Below are 19,031 nucleotides of genomic sequence, written 5' to 3'. Positions count from 1 at the left end.
TGTGATCCCTGCACTCTGACTGTTGACAGATACGCCAAGTTTGATAATAGAAATTAACATGAAGATATCGCGTTTTGCCGTTTTCATATCGTTCACCTTTGCAGAGACATCTACTTCAGCGACAATTGGAAGAGAATCCACATTTTTCCTCGTCGTTCGAGACAATACTAGTCTGGCAGCAACAAGCTGCTCAGGTGACGTATATAACGACGTTCTTTCCGTCCCCCCCACCTTTTTTTTTCTTTTTTATTTGCTCGCTGCTGGGTGTCATTAGTTTGCAATAATCTCTGGCTACCAATTCGACTAAACATTCGCCAGTGTAACATTGACAGCTGGGCTGGGTGGTTAAAATAAAATTTAAAAAAATTATTTTTAGCGAACGCAAAACCTAATAACTGCAGCCAAACTTCGAGACACTCGGTATCCTACATACTACTCTGAATGGCTGTTCTCTTCTACAGGCTGTTTGACTAAAATACCGTTGACCCAATTAAAAAACTAATCTCGTGTATTTGAGAGAAATCTACAGGGTGACCATAAAGTCCCAGTACCATTACAAGCGATAAATACTTATAATGTTACTGGGACTGTATGGACACCCTGTATTTGGTTGAAAGAATTATACAGTTTCTGGATGGGGGTATTGCCGTCAGTGTACCTCACGTTGTGCATTGTAGGCATTACTTAAGGTTCTTGGCAGTTGGCCCTTAGGCCCCTTGCTGCAACCTACTTCGTTCCTTTTACTGTACCTCCATTCATATTCTCTTTCTTCCATCTTGTTTTCCACCCTCTCCTAACAATGGTTTCACATTGCAACTGCGAGGTTTCCCTCCTGTTACACCTTTAATACCCTTTACTGTCAATTTCCATTTCAGCGCTGAATGACGTCATAGGTCCCAGAATTTGGCTTTTGGCCTAAATTTTACATATACCGTTTCATTCTATTACAGGGACGAGTTACGTTTTGCATTTTCTTTCATATTACAGTAAATAAAAAATGAATTGGCTCAAGTCACGTTGGAATTTCTGCAGTTTGCAAATATTTGCCCAGTTTTCAGAAAGAAGTTCTCAGTAAATTAAGACCAGGGAGAAGGACAAGTGAGGTTCACTCATTGATTTGTTGAATACAGCAAAGATATTCGATTTAAAAGTAAGATTATATTGTAACGTAATTTTCGTATATCATTTGCGAGCAAAATAAAAAAATACCGGCGAATTAAGAGCTGATGTGAAGGCGCGAAGGAAAAAAAAAAGCATAATAAAACCGAAGATTATTTTTTGAAATGTTGGCTTTAAGAAAGTGAGACTTTTCGTCCCTTCGACTGGAAATACGATTATAACAACAATAGAATCCGCTGTGAAACGTCACTTTACAAGCTAGATTCATCCGTTCTTCGTTATGGGAGATGTTAAAAATTCCTTCCTTTTGACTTGTTAATGGAATTGTAATTAGCAGGGACCACCTGCAGCAAAAGCGCCAATAACGTGTCTTGTCAAACCACAAAGCTTGCATTGATACTGATGAATATCTTTGTGTCACCGTGCGTCATCTTGCATTAACTTTTTGACTCATGCCTGATAAGATACACCACATGCTTTCGATAAGAAAGCTCGTCAAGACATCAAATGAATTCTAAATCGCGAAATGGGAAGAAAGCAGATTCCCAAAGTCTCGAAAAGAGGATATAAAGATGAGAATTATCGCCTGAGTGGCGTGATGGGTATGGTCTTGGCCTGCCACCTCGGTGGCCGCGAGTTTGATTCTCGGGAATTCCACTGAGGAGTTAGAGATGTGTATTTCTGGTGATAGAAGTTCACTCTCGACGTGCTTCGGAAGTCAAGTAAAGCCGTTGGTCCCGTTGCTGAATAACCCGTGATTCCATGCAACGTAAACACACCATACAAACAAACAAAATAAAGAGATGAGGAGAATAAGTGGTGTAAGATCAGAATTTCCTAACGTGCTTATTAAAAGAAGTCAGGCGTAACTGTACCAGACACTGTTACGGAAGAATTCAAGACCAGAAAAGAAATTAAGTCTTTGTTTAGGCTGGTGTTGGGAAATAACATCAGATCGTGAACAGAAACAACACTATTGTTTTCCTGTATTTTGGTTAGTGCCGTTGTGTAAAATTCAGGAGAAGAAGAATAAATTATTTAGATATATCTAAAAATTATTCTGCGGGACAATGCATAACAAGAACGGAGACGAATGAAGTGGTATTATGCGTTAGTGCTCTGTTGAATGGATGCAAAACAAGACAAAATTAGTAGATAATAATCAAGGAATTCGGGACAAGGATAGAAATGAAGTTTTTCCCTCCTTTCGGGACGAATGAGAGAGAGAGAGAGAGAGATGTAGTACAGTTTTGCAACACGGAGAGGCTGGCAGGTCTCAACTCGTTTATTTGCCAAAGATGAAAACTCTCTCTTAAGTCTTGCCAAACATAACAGCATGCAAAGTAACATTTATCTTTTGTTCTGTAATTTACGTGAGTCATACATGTGCGCTCGAAAAATTTTTTAAGAGACAAACGCATTGCATTGATTTAAGCATATTTCGTCTTAGACCCACATTTCTTTGGTTTTGTGTAAATCTAGAAAAGGTAGTCGCTGTAATAATTATTCTGAAAAGTAAATGTTCATATATCGAAAAAATTCAGCTCAGAGCTCAGCTTAAATACCAACGGAATCAAAATTCACTTACATAACAAGAACAAGCCTCGCTGGTCTCCAAGGCATTCAGATTACATTCTCCACTCAACCGCTAGACCGATGGTCACAAATTGTAGTTTTGTTTTCCTGGAAGCCGTGTACCTCGTTTTCTTATATGTGGCACAAGTGGATGGAATTTGTCAGTTTTTTTTATAAGGAATCGAAGTGTGGAAAATATTCTTGACTGTTGCCCTTTGAACGAATCGTGTTTGCCCTCTTTAGGCTATACTATTCCGCAACTCTCTCTCTCTCTCTCTCTCTCTCTCTCTCTCTCCGGCAAAAGGATAGTTTTCTTCGTAAAGGTTATCGTCTCGCCACAAGGTAGTGTTTTGTTACCACAAAGATCACCTTGAAAACAATAAGACTCTCTCTCTCTCTCTCTCTCTCTCTGTCGTGCTTTGTACAGTTCAAGTTCTTATCAGCTGTTTCCAGGACTTTTGATAGTTCATTCGTTAGGCAATAAAATGCTGTTATATTTCAACGCTTTCACTTACGATTTTTTGTGATTATAACGAAAAGATGGCCAGGTTGTAGTTACTCGTCTTTATTCAGGAAATGCATGCAGGCCTGGAGAGAGAGAGAGAGAGCGAGAGAGAGAGAGAAATACTGTGGAAGACTAGGCTATGAATTTGCTTTCGCTCTTTACATTATATATATATATATATATATATATATATATATATATATATATACCACATACATATATATATGTATAATACATATATGTACATATAAATATGATATACATATAAGATTTATATATATATATATTATATATATATATATATATATATATATATATATGTGTGTGTGTGTGTGTGTGTGTGTGTGTATACCACACACTCATGTTATTATGTTACTACCCATTTATTTTCTCGTATACGTGTTTAGTTTTACTGATCGAAGTGGATTGCAAAAGGTTCTAAATTTAAGTCAGAATTTTTTTCATTTTTTTTCAGATCACAATGAATTATTCTGAGCAACTAAGTTAATAATAGAAATATATATTACTTTTTCTTGGTGATCGGAATGGCAGCAAATATCATGAATTTCATTCGGTCCGCCAAGAGACTCCTCCTGTCAAGAGAAGTGCATTATACCGGTCGACCTCATCTTTGGATTGCTTTTCTCTCTCTCTCTCTCTCTCTCTCTCTCTCTCTCTCTCAGTTTCCGTGTGCTCTCTGTCGTGTTCTTTGCACCTTTATCAGGGATGCGTCTGGGACGATTCCACATTTGTTTGTAATTTTAAATTAATTTGCGAAGCTTACTTATTTTTTTTCCTGTCGATAATGTTTTGGAATTAGTTCTGATTATCCTAATCTTAAGACCTCAGGTTTTGTTAGTTATGAAAAATACAAATGGGTAAAATCTTGTCATATTTCATTTCGGAAACACTTGATGTAAATTTGAATTTATTTTAATTCGCAAAAATATCCATAAGCGTAAAGTGTAGTCTCTGACAGCACATAGTCCTTACTCTAGCCGCCTTTCCATTCCGTAGAGGCTATATAGGCACTTGAGTATCGGCCTTGCGCTAGCTGGTTATAGTAAGGTGACGAACAAACATCGATGACTAGCAGGGAGTCTGACCTCAATCTCGCGCCGCTAGGTGTAGTATAGTACTCTGACGTGTCTGTACTTCCTCGTTGACCATCCAACTTCTAAAGTTCTTATCTCTAGGGTCATTTATTGATTTTGCATCTCCTTATGGAAACTTGCGTAACTATTAGTCGTCCGGTTGATATCATTGCTACAGAAACGACAGCGATCTTGCTGATTGATTCAGAACTGGCTCAGTCTAGAGCGGTCAAGATCTAGATAGGCGCACGAGGTTTCTGATTCTGTGACTGAAACACGAAAAAAATTATGACAGATGAGAGAAGTTTTCCTCTGTCTTCAAATAAACCTGAAAAGGAAGGGTCTCATCTGCGTTAAATTGTTAAATCTCGTACTGCTTATTCATAAATATTGAAGGCATCTGAAACCATAGAAGAGAGTAAACATTACAAGATCGTTCACGGAACAACAAAGTTGTAGATCAACGATAATGAGGACAATGAACCCCTTCTGCCAGCCAGATGTAAAGCAGTTCCGTAAAAACTATAATCGAGTTTACAGAGAACAAGTGTTTCAATTCATGGGAGGGATTTTGATTAGCTGTTGAATGCCTTATATCTAGTGTGAACGCGAAATAAATTTCCGCAGCAATAAACCAAAGTTAGTTTGGTTATGATGGTCCTTTGTTTGGAACAGGATAGATCATTTATGTTCCCAGGATAGCTAAAACATTAGTCCAAAAGCTCCCAAATGAATTTTGCTAGAAAGGGACAAAAACTTGTCGATTGGTCGTTAAAACCTTGAGAGTTTTCATTCTTCGGAACAGAAAATGTTTGGGAGGTCACAGGGGTCGGGACGAATAATGTAGAGTTTATCCTCTTAATTACCTCACAAAAGAGCACCCAGCGATGTAATCTCTTATTAGTAGACGAAACCAATGAACAAATAGATTTAAAGAGTGAACGAAAGTTCGAGCGACAAATCCTAATTTTTCCCGAGTATGTAATATCTTCGAAACGTTCGAAAGCGCTCTATTTATAGTCCATATATACTCCCGTTTTTATTTAAAACTTGAGCGGGGTGTGAGTAGTAGTTGAGTGGGAGTTCAAAATGACCAAGATACCTCTCTCTTTGACCAGTTAACCGAGATGATAAAGTTAAACCATAACTTGGCTGGAGAGAATTTAACACATGACAGGCATGTGCCTCATAATGTACAGAAAAGGTTAGATTCTGAAACAAGAATAACTTCTACAGAATTTCAGGAAAAGAAAAAGCTTTCAAAAAGTCCAAAGGGAGAAGCCCCCATTATGAAAGTAATAGGATAAACCAGAGTATATATATATATATATATATATATATATATATATATATATATATATATATATATATAAACTGTCTTGACTATCTTGTGTGAGGACGACATTTCCACCAAAATATATGTCCTCCCATTGTATATACCTCTTTTTTTTACATTTACCAAAATGAAGAGCAGTTTGCGGCCTTTCCGCCAATATATGTATCATAAATTTACACATCCTGTATGCTTAATTTTATGTTTATTTGTAGGTGCGAGAAAGCACAATCACAGCGGGGGAACGCTCCCTTTTTTCGTTGTTTGCTGTTGTTTTTGATTAAGCTGACCTTGTGTCAGCACGGACTCTTGCTCATCGAGCAGCCCGTAAAGGCCTTTTTTCGATGTACGCGTGACGGACACTACAATTCCGTCCTCACAGCCTCCTTATTTATGTCCATTTCGCACAAAGGTCTGCCACGGGCTGCTCTATGAGCAAGAGCCCGTGCTGGCACAAGGCCAGCTTAATCTCAAACAACAAGGTCTGCCACGGGCTGCTCTAGGAGCAAGAACCCGTGCTGGCACAAGGTCAGCTTAATCAAAAACAACAACAACAACCAATAAATCAGTAAGTATTTCTCCTTGTCTCAGTCTAGTCCTCACACTAGAATGTCTGTTTAACGAGTTAAACGCGTTCCAGCGTTTATGGTGATGTAGGCTGAATACATCGTTTTCATGTTTATACTGGAAGGTCCAGCGCAGTTGTTGAAGGCTTTGGCATGAGTGGGACAAGATAACAAAAAATAAATAAATAATTGCTCATAGCCTCATGTAAGGTAAACTCATGGCACTGAATGCTTTACAAGATAGTAAATACGGAGCCACTATGTTCATAAATTTAAGACAATCTATCAATCTTCTTTAGGTGAGCATTGTAGCAGCTGGAACTGACACCTGTAAGGACGACATTCGGGCGAATGTTCGCCCTTCCATTGTAAAAATCTGTATATCCACATGTCCTCTCTTTTCTTCCAGGAACTAAAATGTAAAGCATTTTACGCTTTTTCTTTTGATGTATATATGTCGGGAATCCGTTCCCTCTGTGTAAAATTACTCATGTATTAAAACCATTTATGAAACTGATATCTGTCAAGTGATTATCAGGTGCTAAAAATGTATTTAGGATGTTTGGCCAGTTACACACTGGCTGCAGGAGAAACACTTGGTGAGACTAGCCTAGCGCGGCTAGCGGACGCTACTTTACTCAGTGACTATAGTGGAGTTTGAGCTGTTCACGTACCTGAAAAAGTTCGTCTTTCTCTTCTCTGGCGTTAGATCAAAGACGTTAGATGACACGAACATAAGGCTGTTAAGAAGAGATGTGTGTATATTTCGCTTCACCGGCTACCGGTGAGTTCCCTCATAATGTTTAGTAAAGTTAGTCGAATTTCATGTCAACTTGATTGCGTACCTGTTTGTAACCGTTAACTGCATGCTCCATCCTCGTGAAGGAGATCAATAATACTGTACCTTAACGAAAATTAAGCATTTGCACGTTTCTTAAGTGGAATTCGTTAGAAATATACGTTAATGTAATTAGTGCATTGCACTCACTATGTAGCGATTTTAGGGTACTTCACTCAAGGAAAGTGGAAGTATTTCATTCATGTTAAGGTACATTATTATTAAAATACAATAATAATACAAGAGTGACTTAATATAGCTTCCCGGCTCCTAACCTAAGGCTCTTTCATTCTGCATATTTAAGGAGGGCCAGTGGCTAGGTGAGAATCTGGTCCTTGTACCGAATTAAGGGTCCAGCTTGAACAGTGATATACTATATATGTGGTTTCATTATTTTCATAAACTGTTTTTGTGTCATATTCCAGTTGAAGTTTTTTATATTTTAAAAGTTGTGCTTCCGATTCACAGATGGAAGTGGCTTCTCATGTATCCCGTTTGTTAGGATTTATTTTAATATTAGGCGACTTTTTGATATTTAGATTTTTAATAGCTGTTGGTTGATAGCTATTTGTTAGATATTGGGTTTATTAATTATTTTTAAATGTGTTTCCTTCGCATTTTTAAGGCCGAGAATTTCCCTTAAATACAGTGCCCTGGATCAAGCATCAACCTGCCTAACAACTGTTGTGCAAAGTACAGAACTCTTGGGTCATAACGTTACATCATAGTTCAATGGCCGTTAATACAATTATATTTTTACTAGCTTCCATTTTTATGTAAATTTAATTTAATTCGATTTTTATGTCATTATTGAATAGTGGTGTAAATGTAACATAATAAATAAAAAGAGCAGAATATAAGACTGAACCATACATTTGGGGTATTATGATGTAAAAACAAAGATATATAAACCTATACCGATGAGTATGTTGGACTTTCTACTGTCATTAATATACGTCTAACCTGGTTTGCTGGCTGCCCAAAACGAATGAATGTCATACAAGAGGAAAGCAAATCTTAAGAAGAACTAAAGACTCTTGCTCTGCAGGAGCTACGATACTGACGAGAAAAAAGAAAGACATGCAATATAAGAAGCAACTGATTTTGAAAACGTACAAGGGCCCGCCAAAGAAGGGATCCTCTCTGTGGATGGCTGTACATAAAACTAAACTACTAAACAAGTAAAAGTAAATTGAGGAAGCATTATGTTGTCCGTTGCCGATTACGTATAGCCTTCACATCGGACTTTTTCAGTGTAATTGAGGTTTACATTTAACCGAAGTTACATTACTGCAGACGTGAAACTGAAACTCCATGTAAAACGACACCAATCTTACTATAGTGCACAGTAGTTTAAATTCCAATTTATTATAGATTTAGTAAATCGGCATGTTGCAGCCTCTCAGATCATCTTTAAACTTTCTCCCTAGGCAACTTTGGTGATACGTCCATAGAAGTATGAGATAACTTTCTACTTAACAGCTATTGTTTTAATAAGACTTCTTAGACCACTGGGCACCAAAATTAGTTTTGGCTCTAATTCTGTCACACGGAGCAATTCATTTTTATGAGAAACCATGCGGCATATGGCTCTGGGCCCCATAGCTTGTATGAAAGTCCCGAACTTCGTATCTATCAGATGTTTAATCACATCCTCTGAATTAATTCAGGCTTCGCCGAGTTACTCGGAACTGAAGAGGATGGAGTCGACATGCCATTGCTTGGCTACTGGCCAGTAACGGCCACATTTGAAACTGACTTAGCTCAGCCGAGATGCTGTGCAAACAAACACACTTGGTCATAAAAACTATCATAACTTCAAAATTTGAATTTCATTAGATTCAAAATAAACATAACGTCCTGTAAATCACAAGTTTGGTGGTATATTCAGTACATATAAAGCAACACAAAAGGATCAAAGTGCAATATATGTGTGTGTGTGCATCTGTGACTGTGTGGATTTATGCATAAGTGAAGTATGTATATGTTACACTTAAACCTACTAGCATATAAGTATGTATATTGGTTCCATATATCAGATTTGTCCTAATTTAGTATGTTGGAGAATATATCTCATAAATGACACTGTCCAGAAAAGGGATCCCAGATTTACAACGTATCCTCATAAGCTACTTGATCCCAATGCAAAGTCCGGTACCAACTTTCTGATGGAATAAATTTCACTGAACTAAGCATTTAAACTTAAGTATAGAGTGTTATAGATTTTTCTTGGAAACTTTTCCCCTCAAATTTGGCCATTCCTTGCTTCCTGTTATTCAAGCAACGCATCCCATTCTTTTTCTGTCACAGATAAGGACCCATTCAAGGGATTTCCATTGCTTTCCAAGTAGTAATTTCCTCAACAAGGAAGTGGCCGCATGCTAGCTTGGGGATTGGTTGCCCTGTGATATAATCTTGGTGTGGGTTATATGCTTGGTGATATGCTTATTGTGAAAAGCGAGGTTGACTAAAATTACTCAATTCCCAACTACTTTTTAAAAACTACTTCCCTGTCGTACATATCGAACAGCCGTTAACCGATTTGACAGTTAACTATTCTTACCCACCGAAAGAGAAAAGTGTAAACCTCAGAGAATACATATTTATTTAAAACTTCACACCCTTAGTTTTTTTATTCGAGAAAAGTAAAATTACTTTAAGAATAGATGCCATACTGATGACTTGAGCAAGACGTTGTAAGGACAACGCCTTATCGCAATTTCCTCTATATAATTCTACAATCGCGTTGTTCTTACTTCCCTCCTCGAGAGCGTTCAGCGGGTTTTCCGCCAGTGTATATATCTTATAAGATCATATTTTATGTACTTTTATATTCTAAGTTATATGTCTTGCAAGAAACACAAATCGGCTCTCGCCGACCCACTTTTACTCTCTCGCGGGTCGGATACCACATTTCCGACCGCATGCTGTATATTTTAATTTCCTTACCTGTAATAAAGATCACGGGCTGCTCTGTGAGCAAGGGCCCGTGCTGACACAAGGTCAGCTTAATCAAAAACAACAATCTACCTCTTTGTTCACACCTCACAACGTCAACTTTGTTAACAAGCCATAGGATATATGAAATGGTTTTGGTCCTATGTCGTATAGTATGCATATATTCACGATAAAGATTCGTGGTTTCGCATTACCCCAGTTTGGTTAGATGTCATATTACACTGACACGTATTCTCCCTAAAATCTGAGAAAGGTAGTTTGCCTCGTCTTTATGCACAATAAAAGATAAACATTCTTGAATCTTGATCCGAGACAGAAGAGGGACTTAACACTGCGGGTGCGGGGGAGGCTACGTAATTATCGTAATATTAAACAGACATCCGAAATCACAAATGCCCGACGGTGAGCTGTCTGCATCTTGCCTCATCTTAAAGGCAAGTAGCCCTAGCAAAGTGCATGCTGTGCAGATGTATCCTTAACACGAAATAATCATGGAGCAATGTGACAAAAAAATTGGGGAAATTTCATAAGACGCAATAATCGGTCATAACCTGTTATCCAGTTAAAACATAATAGGCTTGGTGATCTGGCGAATTTACATAGATTGCGTAGGAAAACCCCAAATTGACCCCAAACAATCATAAGTCCTGGGCTAAACTTGGTCTCCCTTTTCGTGGATTGAGAGTATCTGCGTCGAAAATGTAGGCTAACTTTTGCTGTTTCATACATTATTGAATGTGTAGACATTTGTCTCAAATTATTATTATTATTATGCAGTGTGCACAGTCATTCATATGCAACAAGACGAAACTGAGCGTGACCTGACCCGTTTGACGTGAATTAGTTTGAAAAAATTATTATTGCACAGGTGTCATTGCTGCATTCAATTACATATGCTACGAGTGTATTGTTTGTTTAAAATGATATTGCTGAACTACTATATTTAAAAAACAAAAACATTTTGTCATTTTTTTTTATGCCAGTGATCCTGCTACGAAAGCACCTGATTTTTTTCCCTCTCTTCAGGAATGATTAATCTTTTTTAATATTCCTTGCATCAGTTCATGTTCTGTAGACGAGTCTGTCCCAGGGTAACAGGGGTTCTCTTCTTCTTCTAAGACATGACCATCTATCGCAACTCGGTTTAGACTCCCTTTTCCATTAGTGCTGTAGGGGGGGCAGTGCTGTCAGTGCACTTCGCATAGTTCACTTTTAAGTATTTCTTTAGGGCGTTTGCATTGTCTCTTGGTGCATCCACTTTTCAGCCTTTCATTCTAGCTTCCTTTGTTCACTCATGCTGTCCAACCTGTCCTAACTTATTACTTACGGGTGCAAATCCTATATTTTCTGGGTACTGTATCTTTACCTTGCTGTCCAAACATTCACCTTCGCTGATTTGCACGCTGAATGGATGAAAGCACCCTAGTGCTTGGTTTGACAGCCTAAATTTCGTAATTTTAAAATCTATTGGCCCATTTAGAAGACACTATTCACAAATAATTTAACCCTAGATATTCTTTGATATGCAATAGGCATTTAGCTCCAGAGATGATCAATTCTGAAAACCTTATGTTTTGTTCCAGTAATTAAATTATATTTTGTGAAATTTAGGTTACTGGGGCACTGACCATTCAAAGTTTAAGGCAGTGAAGGAGTAGTTGTTGGAGAGGTGGGAAAGCAAAATCAACTAGATGAAGTACAGTGATATAAAGGTGGAACAATAGTGAAGACACGTCGGACAGCAAGACTGAAGATAGGAAGTGAGAATGGAATTACGATTCACTAGAGAACTGATGCACCTGAAGGATGCTGCAAATACCCTTCAGTAATGCCCACAGTGCATCACATAAGGTGCACTGATGGCATTAATTCCTGTCAGACTAAATTGGCTAATAAATCAAATGTACTGCATGTATAGTTTTGAGATCCAAGTTGAGAGGGAATTGAAAGTTTAGAATTTTGCATATACCACATTACATATCTCATTATTGTTTAAGGAAATTGACATAATGTAAACAGCTGACTAAGGAGATAAGTCTGGACGTTCTTGGTTTTGTTTGGATCTTTTCTGGGTTTATCTGATAGAATAATTATGGCATGGTCCCATTCTTGTGGAAATAAGCTTCTAAGCAAAAGATGATATAGGATTTTACATAGAATTATAATGTGATGACAAGCTAATGGTGCCAGGCACTTGTTCATTTTAAAAGATTCCTTCTTTGCCAGAACTGAGCTGCTACTTGTAAATTTTACCAAACAATGATTTTAATAAAGCTGTTTTTGATCCCCTCAAGCTTACTACAGACCTCAGCCAAAAATAACACATTTTGCTGTCTTTCTAGGTTGCCGTTGTCTTCTTCAGTAGGATTAACATGGTAACCAAAGCGAATGGTGTGGTCTCGGCTTTTACACTCATTCGTTCTGCGATTTGTTTTTTATAGCCGACATGTGAACAGCTTGGATCTGGTAAGGGACATATGCCTCTTTCTGTTATTAGTGCAATTAAGGTTAATTTTTTTCCATTGTGTTTTTGATTGTTGGATTTAATTTTGGTCTGACAGAAGGACCATATCAGTATACTTTTTTCGTGTTTAGGAGTACAGGTTTTTTTTTTTTTTTTCAAAGGGGTTTGAATCTGTGATCTTCTTTTTACATTTACTGCCTTTCTTATTTTCACTGCTCATTTCTCGATTTTGCGAGGTCGAAAGGTCCTCTAACTGTCAACTCCAGTATGGCTTATTTTACATAATTTGGTATTGACATGGTGATCAGTTATATTTATGCACTTGTAGTTATTGCGAATCCAGCCTGTGGAATGATTTGCTTCAACCATATGCTGTACTACATATATTTCATTACTGTAGCACCTGTTACTATTAGTGGGAAAAAAAGTACAGCATGTTGTACAAGGCCATTATTTTGCTCAATCACTTAAAATTTAGTCAAAATTATACATGGAAATTATGCACTTGAGAACTTTAAAGCAATAAAGGAAATACATCAAACAAATAGTTGGTTTCAACATGTTATTAAAGATATCTGTGATAATAAGTCTGTAAACTACATATCAGAAAGTACAAAGTAATACTGTACAGTATTCCTATAAAGGGGTACAAGATATTTCAATTCTTAATTATTCAAAATCAAAAGTACTCCAAATGGGAGGAAACCAATATTTGCTTTTCATGTTTGAAAAAAACCAATATTTGCTTTTCATGTTTGAAAAAGAAGCAATTTACTAGCTTGTAAAAGTTTACAATATCTAAAATTCAACTTTCATACTCCCTAACTTTTTTTTTAACTGCCTGGGTAAACTAAATTTTGTTGAAATTATTAGTAACAAAGTACACCATTCAAGCAATCTGATTACTTCTTCCTTTCTGCCTCTTCAGGCCTGTAAAGAATCAACACTGGAATAATCTTTCACAATATGCTTAAAATATTTTATGTTGGCATGTGCTATAATATACTTAACTAATACTTAATGCAGATACTGTATGTAATTTTAAACATCAGGAAAGAAGATAACCAACTTATCTGGCATGACTTTTTTTTTTAATTGTTTGATCCTTGGCTATATTCCCATATACAAAGCATATCTACCTAGACTTTTAAATGTCTAAGATTTGTACATTCTCAGCAATGGTCAGCTTTTAACTTCTGTTCAACTTCCCTAACAAAAATAATGTCTTCCTGTTTCATTTCTCCCCCATCAAGGCCTTCTGTGATTGTTGATTCTGCAACAGTGGTGAAATCATCAAAGCTGATGACCTTGACACTATCATCTGCGCTACCTGTGCTACTGCTTGCCACGGCCAGTTGCTGAAAAAAATTAAAAGGTAATTACCATCTCCATTTTCCAGAATTTATAAAATACAAAATACTTTATTCCATTATAATATCTGCAAATCTTTTTAAAATGTTGGGCCCACTTACTTTCCAATTTTTCAAAGGGTCAGATGTAGAAGTGTATCATTTAGTACAGGAATTTAATAGGCAAATATTATTTGTACAGTGTTCCTTCTTTGTTGCCAGCATCTCGGTACACTGTGGTGGTTCATAGGCTACAGTGGATGTGGCCTTGGAGTTGAATCCATTATTTTTATGTTTTAACTTTTCAAATTACTTCTTTTATGGAGGTGATATGATAATATTTTGAAAAATAAACTCATCCAACTTTGCAAATTGCTTATTCTTTTATGGAGATTCTATTATTGGATAAGTATAAAATTAAACTCTTCCCATTTTTAAGAAATGAAGCTCGTCCAATGACAGAATCTCCATGAAAGAATTAGCAATTTATAAAGTTAACAACACAAATACTCGATTCAATTTTGAAGATACATCCACTCTAGCCTATGAACCACCATACAATGTACTGATGTGCCAGCAACAAATAAGGAACAAAGTATAACAACATTTGCCTATTAAATCCTTGTACGTACAATGATATATATCTTCAAACGAGTGTAAACATGAACATACACTTCCACAACATGCAGACCCTTTGAATAATGGGATGTAAGAAAAGGCTAAAATGTGAATTAATCCTTCTGACTGACAATATGGGGCATTAAGAATACATCAATATATCTATCATATTCATATGATTGTCAAATATGGCCCATTACAACTGGAAAATAAAATAATGAAACTTTTTATGATTCGGCTATAAGCTATCATTTTACAAAAAAGAATATAGTGTTACCTAACAAGGAAGAATTACCAAACTTTAATCCACACTTATTCTATGACATTCAACATCCTCCTCATTAACATTCTAAGATTTGCCCTTACAAAGGTTATCATAATATTAAAGGTAACATTTACTATACAAGAAGTAGACAGTTAATTACTCCTCCCCACTTTTGTCTACTTTGCACACTTTCCTCCTGAATTCCCATCAGTCCTATGTCTTCATCTGTGCCATTTTCCCATGATTTCTTGGCACTCCCAAATCTATGGCATTTTTGAATGATTGTTCCTTATTCTTTCTCATTGTATGTTCAGAACCTAATCTTGAAGATCCCAGTTTTTTCAGCCAATGAACACTGCACCTGCAGCTACCTCATTTATCTTCCCACTACAATCTTATCTTGGCATTCCATAGCCACCCAATTCCATTTTCTTTGTCAGCTGCAAAGAACAATGCTGACCTTATGTATACATTATAAAACCAATGATTCTTTCAAAGTTTAATTATGTAACAGTGAATTCAACATAAGTCAGAATTTATATCAATCTTTGAAATGAGTGAATGCCAATTTCATTCTCTCTTCCTCTATAAGTTTCCAATTATTGTTTTACTTACCCAAGCAAGATTAATATTTACTCTATATAAAGCTAGTATCTAGTGATTTTTTTCTTTTTATAAAAACAGACATAGTAAAGACTTTCAAATCATGATTATACAGCATGTACTTAAAGAAGGAAAGCTGAAGTAATCAAATTAATTACATGCTGTGAGTAATAATAAAACAAAATACCTCTATGGGTTAAGTCTGTAAGTAATAATAAACTAAATTCCTTTTATGGATTAAGCCTAATAATAAACCAAATTCCTTTATGGATTAAGCCTAAGTGGTTTTAAATATTCTCTATGTTCCTGATTTGCAGTAAGTGACCAACAAATTCAATTTGGCATTTTGTATCTTGAGGGCTGACTGTAATTACTTTGTGATGAAACATTTTGATAATAACAGTTACTACTCACCACTTGTAAAAGGCACTATTAATTCTAACAAATTATAAGATAAAAAAAACATAAAACCAGTGACTTTACATTACTCAAATGAAAATAGGGCACATTGCATATATTATTACATTGCATATATTAGCACTAGCTTGGTAACTAATGCTTTTCCTGTAATTTGGATTTAAATTTGGTATCTGCCTTGACAAGCCAAACAGTTTTAGTCAAAATACAAGATTTATTACTTACAATTACTTATAATTATAGCAGATAATGAAACCATACCACTGACCTACAAATTTTCATGCCTTGGATTGGCATTATATGGATGGGAAAAAAAATGAATGAGGAATATTCCATACCTGAAGTGCTGCTAACTGTGAGGGGTCTGTCAAAACAAGAATTGATCCATTACTACTTTCATCTAACTCTAAACTAGTTAGAGTTGATCCCTGGCCATCTTGTATTAAAGTGTCACCACTGAGGTGGACATTAGTCACTTCTACTTCATCTTCAAGAAAATGAGAATTCAAAATGGTTTCAGGAAGAATCTGGAAGAAACAACAAAACTTATTATAATTCATTGCAAGCAATATTGGTTCCACAAGAAAACGATAATTTTCAAGAAAATGAGAATTCAAAATTGTTTTAGGAAGAATCTGGAAAAAACAAAGCTTGAGCAATATTGGTTCCACAAGAAAACTCTTACTTATCCAACATTTATCTAACTGAATTCTTTAAATTTTATTCCCAACTGCTGACCAGTAGCACCACATTCCTTGCACTCCAGGTACTTTACAGGCTCTTTTTGCATCTAGCTGGCTAATGGCAAACTGTTTCTAGATACTATTTCACTTATGCTGTTAGTGACAGTTTTCAATTTACCCAGGCAAAATTCATCCAAACTGTACTCTACAGGTTATCTAGCTAATGGATCTAGCAAATGGATGGCCACTCTGTACAGTCTAACAATTACTCTGATCATAATTCTCCCCTTTTCTGTTCCTTAGGGGAAAATAACAAAGCTGCAGCAGCATCCATCTGCCTACCCACCATTCATGATGCACACACCCAGAGGCCTGGTTCTTCTGGGTGGAGACCATCTTCAGATCCAAGAAAATCAAACCCTCATCTCAAAAAGCCCATGCCGTCCTCAAATTCCTGCTGGACAACATTCTCAAGCAGATTGAAGAGTGGCTACCCGAACCACAGACCACCGTCACATGTGAGAAACTGGAGGCACAACTAAGGTCATCCTTCAGCATACCCCCCAACCCTCTGAGCTAGGAAATTACTAGACAACACAGGAGCAGCAATATGAGACCAGCAGCCACCACACGTATACAAACACCTACAGTGATTGATGATAATTCTTGGTGCAGATAATCAACCAGAAATGACATTAGAACTGGTGAGAGAAGTCCTCCTAATGAAGCTGCCTCACTGAACAGTAACCGCAAAACCCAATGTATCCACCATTCCCCTCAACGAGCGTCGGAGAATGGTGGATGCAGTGCTTCATCGGAACCCTCTCAACCACCTGCAGCAGCAGCCACTCCCAAACCAAAGCATCAAAGTAGGACAGATGAACACAGCAAGCCAGAGGACCTCGCCACTCATGTGACTACAGGAGGGAGAACAAACACAAGCATAAAACCAAAGAGAAGAATGTCCAAAGGGCCTATGTTTCTTCCACTGTAGATTTGGGAGTGAGGCCCAAAATATGAGAATGGCTGCCTGTTAAAAAAAAAAAAAAAAAAAAAAAAAAAAAAACTTTGAAGAGGGTCACAGTAGTGGCCCAAACAATTAACCACCAGCAACATTGGCAGAAAGGTTGCCTCATAAGAGGAAATGAGTCTCCTTTCACTTTCTTCCAGGTACAGACATAAATACTAAGTGTTTTTACATCACTGAAGCAACATCAAACAATTCCTCATTGACAAGGGTGAGTGCACAAGTCATTCATGCCAGCCAACCCCCACAAATGCCTTGACCCCACCTCCAGCACACACTAGACATCCTCTGCCAGTTGTGCCCCGCTCTAAGTTTATGGAAGCCAAACAATGAACTTGAAATTCAGCAGCAAACAGTACACCAGAAAATTCAAAACTGCAGACCACAATCACTCAACTTTGTCCACTAGCATTTTGGCCTTCAGGAAATCTGCTCAAAGCCAGACACCAACTGGTTTCACAGGATGACCCTATAGCTCCCATCACTCCAGTAGCAGCAGCAAAGAACAGGAATTCCCCAAAATATTTGAAGACACCCTCCTATGGCACTTACCTGATTTTCCTTTTTCAATTCAATATCTGATGTAATACGAATAGTTTTTGTGTTAGATGAAGTGGCTGAATTCAGCACTGCAGTTCCATCTTGTGTTCCACCCTGGTCATCTGTCAAAAATCCCACTGGAAGATTTTGTCCCATCCATATCAACTGACCTTCATCATTTTCAACAATATTGTGGGCAGTTTTCTGTAATGAAAATTATATGAATTATAAATTTTAATTACTAAAGGGACTCTTATAACCTTAAAACAATCAGAGAAAAATGCAAAAGTATGCCTTGTTCAAGCACACTTGTTATTAAACAAAACTAGCATCAAAATTTATCTAAATGAAAGAGCTAAAAGACAAAAAGGTGGGAACTTCTCAAACACACAAATCATGACAGTACGTGAGAGGTGGCTTTATGCACTTACGATAACATACCAAACATTACTCGGATATCCTGCTGTCTGAATGGTTTAGGGCATGCTGCAAAACTCCAAGTGACCACCTAAGCAGGTTATGCAGCAAGACAACAAAAGTATTGAAATAAAGGAAAAGGCCTTAAAATTTGCATCACTAAATCACGGCTTCTTGTGATTGTGAGATTTGTGTAGGGATCATGGAATCCTCCACATAATAATGGCTGGGGAAACTGCGGATGACACAAGGGACTGAGACCTTTATGAATAATTCATTTCACATCATAAATTAAAAAGCATGATGCTTGCTCAAATCTGTAATATGGATGTGACTAAAACTTTTGGAAATCTTTCCCAAAACACTAGTTGAAGGTGGTTCTTGGAAAACTACATGAATGAAGCAAAAAAAAATTAAAAATAAATATATATAAATAAATAAATAAATTATAGGTTTTGTTTTTATTATCAAACAGCCAACTGAGCCCACTACCTTAAACTGTACTCCTAAAGCCTTTACCAAACCTCTGGTCCCCAATGATTTTCTTGACTACAAGATTTCTTTTGTACAACTGTACTTGATTTGTGGGCTTTAATAAATGTTATGAATTTCCTTAATTTCTTCCTTCTCTAATATTTATTCTTGGCAATTTACTTATCA

At 36.9% G+C, this 19,031-nt stretch overlaps 1 protein-coding gene and 1 long non-coding RNA gene across 16 annotated transcripts in view; one reads left to right on the top strand and one right to left on the bottom strand.

Annotated features, from left to right (window-relative positions):
• LOC135214856 (uncharacterized) overlaps positions 1-18,822 on the top strand; it is a 127,827-nt gene extending 109,005 nt beyond the window's left edge. For 14 of the 15 annotated variants that reach the window (XR_010314496.1, XR_010314495.1, XR_010314497.1 and 11 more), the window contains 3 exons: positions 12,331-12,454; positions 13,706-13,827; positions 16,691-18,822. This is a non-coding gene — a long non-coding RNA (uncharacterized LOC135214856). Of the gene's footprint in view, positions 1-6,382; positions 6,977-12,330; positions 12,455-13,705; positions 13,828-16,690 lie in introns of those variants that run through there. The other variant, XR_010314492.1, reaches the window with a different exon arrangement.
• The window catches only part of LOC135214854 (zinc finger protein 76-like), a 52,174-nt gene continuing 46,140 nt past the window's right edge, over positions 12,998-19,031 (bottom strand). The window contains 3 exon segments of the mRNA XM_064249270.1: positions 12,998-13,810; positions 16,043-16,231; positions 17,967-18,158. Of these exon segments, the coding sequence (XP_064105340.1) occupies positions 13,625-13,810; positions 16,043-16,231; positions 17,967-18,158 (567 nt within the window). The 3' untranslated portion in view covers positions 12,998-13,624.

This window comes from Macrobrachium nipponense, chromosome 46 (assembly GCF_015104395.2).
Source record: "Macrobrachium nipponense isolate FS-2020 chromosome 46, ASM1510439v2, whole genome shotgun sequence".
NCBI classification, from domain to species: Eukaryota; Metazoa; Arthropoda; class Malacostraca; order Decapoda; family Palaemonidae; genus Macrobrachium; species Macrobrachium nipponense.
Note: the sequence above shows the minus strand (reverse complement) of the source record. Positions and strands in the feature narration are given on the sequence as shown.